General features: G+C 30.7%; 1 protein-coding gene across 1 annotated transcript; it reads left to right on the plus strand.

The window, feature by feature from the left end:
• The first annotated feature begins 3,142 nt into the window (after positions 1–3,142).
• LOC102619081 (uncharacterized) lies at positions 3,143–10,250 on the plus strand. Its single transcript, XM_052433983.1, has 5 exons — positions 3,143–3,235; positions 7,530–7,727; positions 7,955–8,182; positions 8,342–9,380; positions 9,946–10,250. The coding sequence occupies exons 1-5, from the start codon at positions 3,143–3,145 to the stop codon at positions 9,972–9,974; spliced, it is 1,587 nt and encodes a 528-aa protein (XP_052289943.1). The 3' UTR covers positions 9,975–10,250.
• The last annotated feature ends 4,160 nt before the right edge of the window (positions 10,251–14,410 follow it).

Below are 14,410 nucleotides of genomic sequence, written 5' to 3' on the forward strand. Positions count from 1 at the left end.
CTTGAAGTTCAAAAGGGATATTATACAATGTGAATTGTTGATCGATTATTGAATGAATTTGTTGATATATGAAAGTGAAAAATCACAAATAAAATATGATTGTGGGTTGATATATATGATGTCCTTGAAGAACGAAATGATGAGACAAATAATTAAATATATAAACGCTTGAAGCATGTGATAAATCAATTGATGCAAGAATTTAATTCTCGGGAAGTTAAAACAAAATAATTCAATGCTCTACAGAGACCATGTTCGCATGTATAGCAAAATATTTGATCTTTATTAAGTGATTGAATATATAGCCCCTACTAACTAGAAAAGGAATCTTAAATACTCTTGAATAGGTAAATGGTGAGGAATAAAGAGATCCAAATTGTCCTATAAAAGACATGCTTGGAAATTAAAAGAGAGTTTTAACCCTTGCAGAGACATATTTATTAGAAGCTTCAAAATATCTCATTGGGCACATATATTGACAAATAAAAAATATTTAATCACTAGTATGTTGGTACTTGGTGCAAGAGAAAAATTGAAATTGGCATAAGATTGTTGTTAATAAAAATTTAGTTGTTATGATAAAATATTCAAGATCCTAAATCACAAAAATATAAAACAATATCGATTTATGTGATTAGCCAAAATTTTGACATGTGGTCCATCTGTTAGAAGACATAAAATTAATTAACAAAATATAAAATTTTTAACATATAGTCCATACACCTGAAGCCATAAAATTTCTAATAAAACTTGTATCTAAACTATGCTATGTCAAAGTCAAATTAAAGAATCTATGTACTTATATTTGAAGGATAAAATGCTAGAAATAAGTACTTGAAGTATTAAATCAAAAAACTTGCACTTTATATATTCTTGATAGGGCTATAATCATGATTGTGTATGTTATAGCTATCTAGAGTTATAAAGTATAATCACTTTAGTGAAATTTGTTAAAAGCTTGATATGTTGTTATCCACTTCGCTATGTGATTTTATTAAAAATTAAAAATTAGATTTGCAATCTTTGCAAAATATGTTGATGATCTAAAAATGGAAAATACTCTTGAAGAGCTTATGATTTTATTCTTTTAAGAATGAATAAGATTCCAGATGAAAAATCTTGAAATGACGTAATCTTTTTCAACTTATATATTGAAATTTATTACATAGAATTCTGATATAATAGAAATATCAGAAGTATTTCACTTCAATAATTGTTCTATTTTAGAATTTATTGTATCCATCTTAGTCCCGAAGAACCATATTTTATTCCAACTTGTGTCTACAAAAGGCATTGGAAAATTGCATAATTGTAAATTACATTATGTTCAACATAAACTTAAAAATGTCAAAATAGTGTGAAAGATATATTACACAATTTTCTTGTATATGCATGCTAAAGCTTAGTTTTACTTGAGAAGATTAACAAAATTATGAAGATACATGCATGGAGATATTCTTCAATCAATATGACGGTTTTATATTATATATTCAAGCTTTCAAAAGATGTGTTGATCTTGTAGATTATTTAACCAAGGTATTACAATAAAATATGATTGATCATTGAAGCACCCATGTCACTTTGAGGGAAAGTGCCCTTATTGAAGAGAAGGGAGTTACGGATATAGAAGGCTCCATGCACTATATTCTTTTTCCTTCATTAAGTTTTTGTCCCATTGGATTTTCTTATTACAGTTTTAACAAGGCAGATTGTACCCCTACCTCTATAAGGTATAAATGAATTGTGTATTCCTTTTCCTTCGTTAGTCTATTTCTCATAAGGTTTTTACCAGCAAAGGTTTCAATGAGGCATATTCTTTTTAGGATGAACATCCAAAGAGAAATGTTATCAAATAATCATAATTTATGTAGATGTTCATCAAAGAATATTTTATCTTCACATCAAACAACTCTTCATTTCTTATAATTTTCACTATCTTAAAAGAACTTATGTCTAATGATATATTTATTTACGAATTATTTACTTCATTTACACGGTTATGTGATTACAAAAGGAGACCTCATCTCCTTATTTGTATATGTTTGAGATTGAATAAAACTCATCTCTAAATATCATGTCTTCTATTTATTTTCTCTCCTTCTTTTCTAATATTGTCATGCTCTTAGTTAATAAATAATTTAACACGCATGCAATTATGCGCCGCTTTACAAGGGAAAGCACAACAAAATTCACTGTAACTGATAGTTAATCTAAAATTAATCTGCCATAGCTCTTTAGTTATTTAACAAAGCAACAATAATTAGCCATACAAAAAAATTAATTCCGAGTTAGTATAATTTAGCAAAACCCCAAATTAAACCACAAGTCATTACCATTCAAAAATGCTCGCCATCACAGCAAGCATGTGATCCACGGCTGTAAATAATTACCGAGAAAAGCATCAAATAAAGTTTCGTAGTTCGAACATTTGTTGAAAATGCACGTGAGATTGTCTTTATTTATCACATGTGTTTATTGCTAGTAACACTCTTTTTAACACCACTCTTTTAGTCTCTTACGTATTATTGCATGGTTTTAAGTGGTTATTTCCATCGGAACTTACATGTAAGTACTTGAAGGCATGTAAGTTCTGATGTAATTTTTTCCTCTAATTTATTGCTAGGGATGTAATTTATGTCTCTTAATTAAAAAAATTTAGGTTTGGGCTTTGAATATTTGATTATTAATTTTGTAGCATTTGGATACTGTCGAAGAGAGTGTATTAATTATGCCCATGTATTGCAGTAAGATACAGGTCTCGCTATTTTGTTAGTGAAGATTTTCAAACAATGGTTGATAGACCCCTAGACTCTGCTATAAAATATATAAATTCAGACTTTCTGTAGATTTGAAATTTAATTATAGTGCCAACAGTAACCTTCTATTTATTAATTATAAAATCTAATCCAATCCCATAATTTATCCAAGCTCCGAAACATAATTTAAATAAAAAGTTGTCCAAAATTTTGACTTCACCAAGAAAAAAAACAATAGGCTTATCATAAATCCAATCTTAAAAGAAGCCCAGCCCATGGTCTGAGCTCTCGTGTTTTTTCCCATTTTTTAAATTTCCCTAAAAAAAACAGTGTTTAACGTGAATTCCGAGTGAAAAAAAGAAAAAAAAAATCAAATTTTGACAAAAATGGAATACGGAGACGCCATGGAAGTGGAAGTGGAAGCCACTGCTACTCATTCTTCTTCTTCACCTCTCGATCTCCACTCTCTTCGCAGGTGTGTATATATATATATATATACATGTTCATCGCCATTTTTTTAATTTTGTAATTTTTTTATTTGTAAAAAATATTATTGTTACTTGAACTTAATTTTACTTAATGTTTGTATATATATATATATATATATATATATATTTTCTCAAAACGGCAATTATGCCCAGCATTAACGTTCTTTAGCTTCATGGGAACAATTTGACAGGGAAACTTGAAATCTCAGATGGGTTTTATGAAAAAATGGGTAGGCGTTTTAGAGCTTGGAATAATCCAAATTTGTGTTACAAGGCTGAATTCACATCCACAAGTACTCATGTTCCTTACGGAGTGAAATCTTGTTCGAGCACATAGCACAAGAGGAGAGATGTTTGTTCATATATCTCAATATGAAAATAAAAATTTAGACTGCGCCATTCTTTTAGTCTCATTTGAGTTAAATTCTTAAATACACTTAAATATTGCATGGTTTTAAGTGAAGAATATAACTCAAATGAGACCAAAAGAATGGTTTTAAATGAGATTGTTACCATCTTGTCACTCTATTCAATGGCAACCCCACTTTCCGTCCAGTGCGAGTTCTTTTCTAGAACATGGATACTTAACACCATTCTTTTAGTCTCTTACGTATTATTGCATGGTTTTAAGTGAAGAATATAACTCAAGAGGCAACTGGCTGGATATCATTTTTCTTTGTTCCTTTTTTTTTTCCACTTATTTATTTATTTTAATTTAATTGCTAATATTTTTGTTGTTGCTGGCTGTAGAGTAGATATCCAGTGAACTACGAAACTTTATTTGATGCTTTTCTCGGTAATTATTTACAGCCGTGGATCAATTATTTGAAATATGTCCTTAATTCAATTTTTTTTTTCCAATTGAAATTAATGACTTATTTTATAAAATGAGTAAATTATATATTTATTATATAGATTAAAAACATTAGGGGGTAAAATGTTATTACTTTAATTTATTTAAAAAACCTTCTAATTAAAAAAAAGTATATCAATCTAATATAAAATTGTCACTAGTATTAAACTACTTAAAAAAAATAACATATAGTAACAATTGTCAACATTTTCATAAACTTTTTATGTGAATTTTGAGATTTTATTTATTAGTTACATTAACTAAGATAAAATTTGAATATTTTGAGGAGCTTTAATTTGATAGAAAAATCATCAACTAGTTCTTCAAAGAGAGTCAGAGCGCCTGGCAAAGAAACGACGACACCCAAAATACATTTTTGTTGGGTTGAGTTTAGTTTATTATTGAAGCTTTTGACTAATAATATTTTTATAATTTAAAAAGAGGAATAAATTTGAATTTTTTAATTTATTAATTTATTAAAACCTCGTAATTAAGTACTTGACTTCAGACATTAAAGTTTTACTAGCAATTTTTAATTGATAGTGATTACATGTATTCATCTATTTCAGCTTAAAATCCTCAATTAATATATTAATCCTTATATAATTCTTGTATAATTACATTTTATTAGAGTCAGATTCCATAATTGTAAAATAATGTTTTTATTTTTTAATTACCTTTGTTTTCTACTCTTTTTATATAACCATTTTTGTTTAAAGTACGTACTTATAGGGATAAGAGTTTCCGTGTCCCCCTTATTTGATATACTTTTTTCTACTTATGAATTTTTATGCTCACTTTAAAATATAATTTTTTTTAATTTAGCCCGAGGTAATACAAATTCCTGGGTCCGCCCCTATATTTGTACTTGCAATAGGAAAGAAAAGATATTATATTGTAACTGCAAATGAAACCAACTGTTTTCATAGACCAGTGTTAGATTAATTTTCGGAATGTTGTTGTTTGCTCTTGATAACTGCTTTTCTTGAACCAAAAGTGCTTCTTGTTCAGCCCTTAAAAAGTTTCATTATCACTCACTTATTTCAGCTTCTTATGCTGATGAGAAAGCGCTGACAGAAAATTTCAGGGACCCAATTTTTAACGGAACAACCGCGCAGTCCAAGCGGCAGCCAATTGCCTCTTGAGTTATATTCTTCACTGAAGTTGCTAAAATGTCCTTCTCAACAAGTCTTCGTTCAGGTCAATAGGCTTTCAGAAAAATAAATTTCTAGTGGAATATAGGTAGATTATGTGTTTTACTGATGTAATGGTGAGTGTAATTTGATGTCATGAAGTAAATTTTGAATCATGTACCAACAAAATTAAATTTGATTTACTAAATGTAGGGCTATTTAATATATATTTTGTTTTTTTTAACTTAAAAAGTCAGAAAACATATACTTTTACATTTGTGCTCTTACAAATTTTAAATGTCAAAGTAAGAGTAGTTTTCCAATCCAGTATCCTGGATTGGAGTTATAATCCGAGAGACAATCTGTAGCCATTGGATCGAATCCAACGGCAACTTATACTTTTACAATTTTTAATATTAAAATGTAAAGCTGCTTTTAAACCGAGAACTAATCTTTCCCTCACCGGATTCTTCATCATTTGATTCAAGCAAAAAGGAACTAATATTCACAAATCAGCATTTGGGATTTCCACTTTTCCATCATCCATTTTAGTATAACTTAAATCAAGGGGAAAAAAGGAATAAAACAAGCAGATGATTACACATTCACACTGATTTCCATTTTGTCACCATTTCTTACCGATGTTGCCGTAATTTATTTATTTGTTTTGGTTCATCACAAACTTTGTAATTTTATTAATATTGAGAGCATAAAAAGCAATGAGTTCATGATCCATCTGATTTTAGTAAATCAATCAGGTGATCTTTGCTCAATACATTCGAAAGCTAATTAGAAAAGAGTTTTCTTCACCGGCAACTATAGAGAAGTGCTGGAGCAGGATCTCCAAACTCCAGTCAGGCATCAACATCCATCAAAAACTCACAAAACTTTCTCGCTTATTCACCTTCAGTCTCTTCGTTTCTCATTTTTTTTTTCGCTTTCTTCTTCTTCGAAAGCAACGAGCCCTTCCAATCCCTTCTCATGTGGCTCTCTTTCCCTCTTCATCGGCCCCTTCGCCACCTCTCAACTCACCAGTGGTCACACCGCGTCGGTCATGGCCCAATCGTTGAAACCCCTCCTATCCAGATCCAAACATTAAAAGCAAGCCGCAAAAGAACCGATCTTTAACCCCCACAGTTCGATTCCGATCATTAAAAACTCAAATGGGTCAATTGGAATTATGTTATATTATGTTATTTTTCCTTTAAAATTTTTCAAAGAAACAATTATGCCTTATTTATATAATCATTTTCTAACTTATTGTGGGAGATATGAAGAACATTCATATATAGTCTTATATGACATATACATAAACTTATAATTTTTGTTTAGTCCTTTGGAAGTAAAACATACACTTAATAGTGAATCCTTCATAAAATATGTTCCCGAAGAATTATTCTAAAAGTAGAAACGGCGGCTGTACGATGAACCAAACAACAGAGAAATTTCTCACTCTTAGTGGACCCCACACATATACGAAACGTTTCTTCTTTTACCAATAGGATTTGGCGATTTGGCAAGTCAGCGAATCAACGGTTTCGGCCGCGCCAATTTTGCAAGCAAAACAAAATAATTTTTTTTTTTCTTTGAAATCTAATGTGAGCTGAATTTTTAATGTTAATTTTAATTTTAATTTGTATTATGATTAATTGCGCTTTAATTTACAAGTTAAAGAAAATACATGAAATAGTAAAGGATCTACTCAATGATTACTTCCAAGAGAAAGACAAGCAGGTTCATCCTCGAAAACTCTTTATTAGTCATTTCTTAATTTTCTAGTGTGTGACAACTGTGAATGGGGATATTGGAAGCCTTTACAGGCTCATTCAAGTTATCTACCATTTATATGCTCTTTGTGTGTGAGTGATTCCAACTTTAAATTAACAAGCACCGACCATGATATATTTTGCAGATTCTCACTTTTTTCCACTCTGTTCTTAAGCAAAGTATTGTTTCTGCATCGTGTAAAAGTTCCATAATATCAAGCTAGAACTTTTCCCCCATTTTTTTCCTTTCCATTTTTTTGTACCTCTAAGAAGAAACGAGAATAGAATTTTAATATCTACGGTCTAATGGATTGAATCAATAGTAGATTGCTGATAATTATATCATTCCATGAGTAGGATTACTCTAATTTTGTAATGTCTAACCTCATTATGTTTTCTCAGCGTATTGATTTTCTCTCCCTTCATTTCCATTTGATGTAACTCCCATATGTTATTCTTCAAGACCTGCATGTTTTTCCTTTTCTTCCAGGAGCTGACATATGATACTGTATGTTTAACCTTCAAATGAGCAGACTCTGGGTGTAGTTGCCTCTCCGGAGCATGCAGCTGAACCTTTGGATGAGAGCATAAAATTGAGTCAGTCTGATTCTTTTGTCCCCATAAAAGAGGAAATTCAAGAATGCTGTATAACTCCCACAGAAAATGGTGCGACCTTAAATGCATCTTTGATGCTTCAAGAGAATAAATCAAACCATTCAGAAACAATTAAGGTATGACTAGCTTTATCTTTTTATGCTTCAACTTCTGTTAGCACATGTTCTGAAAGGGCTAATGGAACTATTGGAAACTTCATGTTGGTGTTTGAGTGCATGGATGAATAAGTTTTTTATTTTGTATATCTTTTTTCTTATTTCTAAACAAGTATCCAAGTACTTCTTCATAGCTATTCATAGTTAGTCTCCTTTTGCATTTAACTCCCTGCTCTAATTATGAACAGCTTACAAATGGTAATGCTGAAGATTCCAACTCCAGTCCAGACTATTTGACACTGGAAGCCGGCCATGCTGCTTATAAGAAAATAATGAGCAGCTTTGACTTGAAAAGTGACAGTAAGGGGGAAACCAAAGAACCTGGCTTTACTACCAAGGACAAAAATGTTATCCAAAATTTGTCTTTGAAGACTGCTGGTAAGAGGAGACACAATCTAGACATGATTAAGGTTCAGGTAATTTGCTCACTTCTCTGTAATTCTGATTCTGTGTTGGCTACTCTTTATGATTTAGAAGTTGGGAATTGTGATGCTAGTCCTGCTAGTTTGAGACGTACTGCTGGTCTCAATCAGAGGCGAAATCATTCTGACTCTAATTTAAATGCTGTCAGACAGGCAAAAGGTGGATTCTGTGATGTTAATAAAAAACTGTGTGATTTTGCTCAGAAAGCTGCACGTAAACGGCGCATCAAAGAATCAAAATTGACTCTGACTGGCAAGATAGACTCTTTATCTTCATCTTCATCTTCAGGAGCAGAAGGGAATAGAAAAAATTTTGAAAAAATTGTCAAGGTTGAAAGAGTTAGTCCTACTTATAATGAACATTCTGCCCTGCCTTCACTTTTAGGGCTGCAAGACAAGGAAAGAAGAGAGGCAACCAAGGCACCTTTTGACAAAATTGTCAAGGTTGAAAGAGTTAGTCCTACTGATAATGAAAATTTTGCCCTGCCTTTACTTTTAGAGCTGCAAGATGAGGAAGGAAGAGATAAAATGAAGGCACCTTTTGAAAAAATTGTCGAGTTTAGAAGAGCTAGTCCTAGTGGTAATGAACATTCGGCCCTGCCGTCATTTTTAGAGTGTCAAGACAAGGAAGAGAGGGATACAACCAAGGTACCTTTTGAGAACATTGTCAAAGTTGAAAGAGCTAGTCCTACTGATAACCAACATTCACTGCTGCAGGATGAGGAAGGAAGAGATACAACCAAGGCAGAGCCTGATAAGGGATCAATGCAATCAGGAGAAGCTCTAGTGGTTGAAACTGCCACTAATGATGAGAGGTTTGATTTGTACTCAGTGCAGCCACAAAAGCAGAAGGCTAAGAGAAAAATTGAGTCAAATCCACCAGGTATTCAAGAAAGAGAAGGTTTTCTTTCTTTTGAACTTGTTTCAAATTCATCTATAATTTCAAAAGCTAAGAGACAATTGAAATCTGGACTTGGCTCTGACATTCCCAGTTCAAATCAGTTTATGGACAGAAAGATAGTCAAGAAAATAGTTTACCATCGTCCAATTGAAGCTAATGAGCCCAATGGTGCTCTGGATGACAGGCAAATTTCAGTTTCACTGCCAAAAAAGAAAATAAAAAATAAGACAAGTTTGCCAATCCTTGAAATGGACTTATCAAAATCACACAGAGACCCAAATGATAGTGCAGGTAAGGATGACCTCTCAATCACAGACTCCCATTCAATTGAGTCCTGCACTGAGGCTGTGGCATCTTCCCCCTTTACTTCTAGTCACTTGAGAAATATGAAATTAGGTGATCTGAGGAACTTTGCGAGGAAACTAAATATAAAACCATACTCTAAGCTTCGGAAAGATGATCTGATTGAACACATAGCCAACCACTTTGGTTGTCTCTGAAAGTACAAGTGGGCTTACAAAAATGGTTCTCCCTTTTGTTGTCTTCCTCCCTTTTGTCCATGGTCTGTAAATATTCTGTTGGGCTTGGTTCATTTACCTTACGGAAATTGAATGGCTTCATCGTTGGACACCTCAGTATCATAAGGTAAATATTTCTCATGCATAATGCACACACTCGCAAACCATAGAAGAGGGAAAAAAAAATGAGGAAGGAAAAGCTGCTTTAGGATAAATGAAAAATGTTTCATTTTTGTAAACATGTAATTATATTTGTGATGAATGGCTGATATATATACATGTACATTTACATTGATGTGGTCCTATTCACACTGATGATTTTCCACGAAAATTTATAGGGAAAAATGGAGCAATTCAATTGCCATAGACAGCAGCTTCTTGTGGTTGTGGTTTTGAATCTGAATGCGAGAGACGAGGTGCACAGAATTTGCCCTGTTCGACCAGCTTTAGTTAAGAGTTCTTATTACTGCGGTTGTGAAGTCCTCTTTCTGTTACTAGCAAATGATTTTGAGATTTGGGCGCAATAAATTTAATAGATTTACCGCTTTTTTGTTATCTGGAGAATTGTAAATAGATCCCTGTTAATGCCAACTAGTCATTTGTAATGAATCCAACTTTGATATCATACAACCTCAAAGGTTTCTTGAGAATCTAAATAAATATACGTTGGGGACTTTGTCTATTAGTGTTCTAAAAACTGTATTTTTTTATTTATTTTAGTAACAACGTCCATATATACATACATACATACATATATATATATATATATATATATATATATATATATATATATATATACCATATGATATTAAGTCATATATATTCAAATATGTGCTTAATTCAATTTTTTTTTAATTGAAATTAGTGACTTATTTTATAAAATGAGTAAATCATATATTTATTATATAGATTAAAAACATTAGGAGGTAAAATGTTATTACTTTAATTTATTTAAAAAACCTTCTAATTAAAAAAAGTATATCAATCTAATATAAAATTGTCACTAGTATTAAACTACTTAAAAAAACAACATATAGTAACAATTATCAACATTTTCATAAACTTTTTATGTGAATTTTGAGATTTTATTTATTAGTTACATTAACTAAGATAAAATTTGAATATTTTGAGGAGCTTTAATTTGATAGAAAAATCATCAATTGGTTCTTTAAAGAGAGCCAGAGCGCCCGGCAAAGAAACGACGACACCCGAAATACATTTTTGTTGGGTTGAGTTTAGTTTATTATTGAAATTTTTGACTAATAATATTTTTATAATTTAAAAAGAGAAATAAATTTGAATTGTTTAATTTATTAAAAACTTGTAATTAAGTACTTGACTTCAGACATTAAAGTTTTACTGACAATAAAACCTGAAATTCTCTGCTTCAATTCATTTCGGCTGGGCAGCACGTTGTGAGCTTTGCTCTGCTTCAATTCATTTCAAAAATAAATCAGAACATAATGATACAAAGTCAATTCATTTCGAAAATAAATTAGAACATAAAACATTTTGTGCCTAGGCCAAACACTGACTTTGTGCCCAGGCCAAACAATGATAGAAACAGAGACAAATGAAAACAATCAGGAGTTCACACACACAAACATTGATTACCCGAACCATAGAGTACTTAGTAACGGTTGAGATGTTTATAATGCTAATATAATAATAAAACACTTGGCTTAATTCATGACACGCCCATACTAGACAGGGATCAGAAATTTCGTGGTAGCCAACGACTCTCTTGACCAAGATGAAATGGAGGCTTGTTGGTTAAATATCTAAAATTTGAATTTTTTTTAAATTGCTCTTTTGTTTTTTCAATTTATATCTGATTTTCAAACATTTACATTTGAATTAAAAAAAAAAGTAAATTTTTGTGACTTTTATCTAAATAAGAAAAGGCATGAAGAAATAAATATTATATCCCAAAACATCTCTATTAAATATGCTTATTTGCTAAACTATAAAACATAATCCCTTTATTCGTTTTAACTTACAAGGATATAAATGTTAAACACCGTATTTAAGATCTTTTTAGTTATAGAAACAAAAATAATGTCAATTATATTTAGATATTAAAAAAAAAAAAGAAAACACATCATACAGACATTTGTATTCAAACCATTAGTTAAGACTTCCACCAAATTCAGACTGATTTTAAATTTCAGATTAAAAAACTAAATGCGTATTAATTCTTCACGGTTGATTGGGGAAGACTTGTTTTATATTTCAACTTAAGAATTAATTAAACAAAATTGAAAAAGTACTATTATGCATCAGATTCATACTTGTCTACATATTAACGCCAACATGAGAGGCTCTGTCTCAATTAAAAATAAATATAACGAATGATCTTAATTAAGTTCTGAATCGGCCATCTATAGACACGTCTTCTTTCACAATCTATCTTTATTTTTATTAACTTATCTACAAAAGAAAGATTAGGGTAATTGTTTATCCTCATCGTGCATGTTATCTTCTTAGCTAGGGCCACCATGTTTATATATTGATTTTGAACAATTAAATTTCCCCTGACTTTGCTGCCTTTGAAATTAGAAATTTCCAAGCAAGGGCCAAACGTAATTGTCCCACTGACTTTGAACGGTTAACTGTTGAGTTTGCAATAATGCTTCTCTGAATTTGCTGTCTAGAGGCACGTACATATGCATTACATCATCCGTTCTGTTAGCTTAATAATATATGTAGAAATATATTGGGAAAAAGTTATTTTCATCCTTAGGGTTTAAGATAATAATTTATTTCATCCTTATTTTTTAAAAATTAACTCGTTTCATTCTTATTTTTCAAATAATAGCCAAAAATATTCTTCCGTGAATTTATAATTAGTTTACTCTGAAATTCATTGAGGGTAAAATAAAAATTTTTAGTTAAATCAATATATAAAGCTTTTTAAAATAAAAATCTCAAGAATAATTGAATAACATTTGACTTTTTTGCATAAATTTAAAATTTAAGTATAACTTAATGAAACAAAAATAATAATAAAGAATATGCAACACACACACACACATATATGTGTTCATTAAATTCTTTTTTTAATAAAGTCAACAAAATAATAATAATAATAATAATTCTTTTCATCAAGAATCATTGTTTATATTAAGGTCAAGAATAAGCTAAAAGATAAAAAAAAAATCCAATGCATTATATTTTATTTTTCAGTATTTTTAAATGTATTTTGTTATGTATTTAGTGTGTATTTTTTTAAGTAAATAAAGGAGTCCATAATTACTTTCAGTAGAATAACAGTACTGATTGATCATTTATTTATTTATTTCGACCTTATTAAAGTTAAGAATAAGCTAAAGGATAAAAAAAATAATCTAGTGCTTGTGAAATCTATGGTTTTTTTTTTGTCCTAAATGTATATTTTACATATTATTTAATGTTATTTTTTTCATTCTTAAGTAATCTTTAAATTTTAAATTTATGTAGAAAGACAGATATTTTTTATTTGTGTTTGAGAGTTTATTTTAAAATAATTTATCATTATTTAGAAATCTTATTTTGCCCTCAATGAATTATACGGTATAATAACAGTAAATTAATGAAAGAGTGTTTCAGGCTATTGCTTAAAAAATAGGGATAAAACAGACTATTATTTAAATAGTAAGGATAAAATAGGCTATTTCAAACCTTAGGGATGAAAAAAGCATTTTTCCAAATATATTTTAGATTATAAACTTAAATAAGTTACGTACCTCTACCTCCAGTCATTATTATTTAAGTTAATTTAAAAAATAGTTAGAATTTTCTAGTCCATTTCTCTATATAGCCTTTAATTCGATGGGTAATTCTCACGGAAAGTCGTATGTAGGCTAGGCTAAGGACCCTTAGTCTATTTTATGGACTTCATTCACTTCCCTCCATCAAGAAAATGAGAAATTATCCTTATCTTAAGTTTTTAGAAATATGGAACAACTATTCTTATCATTATCTAATCATAAAAATGTGAGTAGTCTTAATTAATCTCAAACTCATGAATGTGAGCCACATTAAGAACATGCATACAACACATACTTTGAGATTAGCTCGTATATTAATTTAATGATAATGCATGTAATAGCTCCATGTCACCAACTTTTGTTTCAGAGGTTAAAATACGCATACGAGTACTTCACACAATCGCCAAATTTGGATTAATGGCACCTGAATTGTAACACCCAAGACAAGCTCACATCGACAAAGTACAAGAGAGATGCTCGGTTTATAAGAGCTTATCCACATCTTTATTGATAATATGCTTTTTGGGATGTATGGGTCTCCTAGAAACTAAACCATGCGGCCTTGTTAAGGCTCAAAACAGACAATATCTTGCCAGGTTTGAGTTGGATCATAACATAAATACCATTCTCATGGAGCATTCAGAGAAAATTGCGATGTTAATAGCTTTGCTGCCTTGCTGCTTGAGCTTTTGACTGGCAAGAAGACATGATTTTCAATGTTGCCTTGATGAAACTTTATTTAAGGATTGGGTCAAGAAACATATTGAAAATAATAGGTTTGTTGAGATAATGGACCCCATTGTCGTTGGAATTCAACCGGGTCAAGGAAAAGTGAAGCAATTGCAAATTCTTGTAGTACTTGCCTTGAAATGTCTCTCTGTGTCGGAAGAAGATAGGCCAGCAATAATAGATGCGAAGTTGAGAGATTAGGATCAAAATCACTTGCATACAGCAGGGAACAAAGACAATTTAAAGCATGGCGAAAATGAAGACACAGGTCATGGAACAACAACGTTTAACAGAGTTGATAGCAGATTCTAATGGTAAATATTAT

Source organism: Citrus sinensis, chromosome 9, assembly GCF_022201045.2.
Source record: "Citrus sinensis cultivar Valencia sweet orange chromosome 9, DVS_A1.0, whole genome shotgun sequence".
Lineage (NCBI taxonomy): Eukaryota > Viridiplantae > Streptophyta > Magnoliopsida > Sapindales > Rutaceae > Citrus > Citrus sinensis.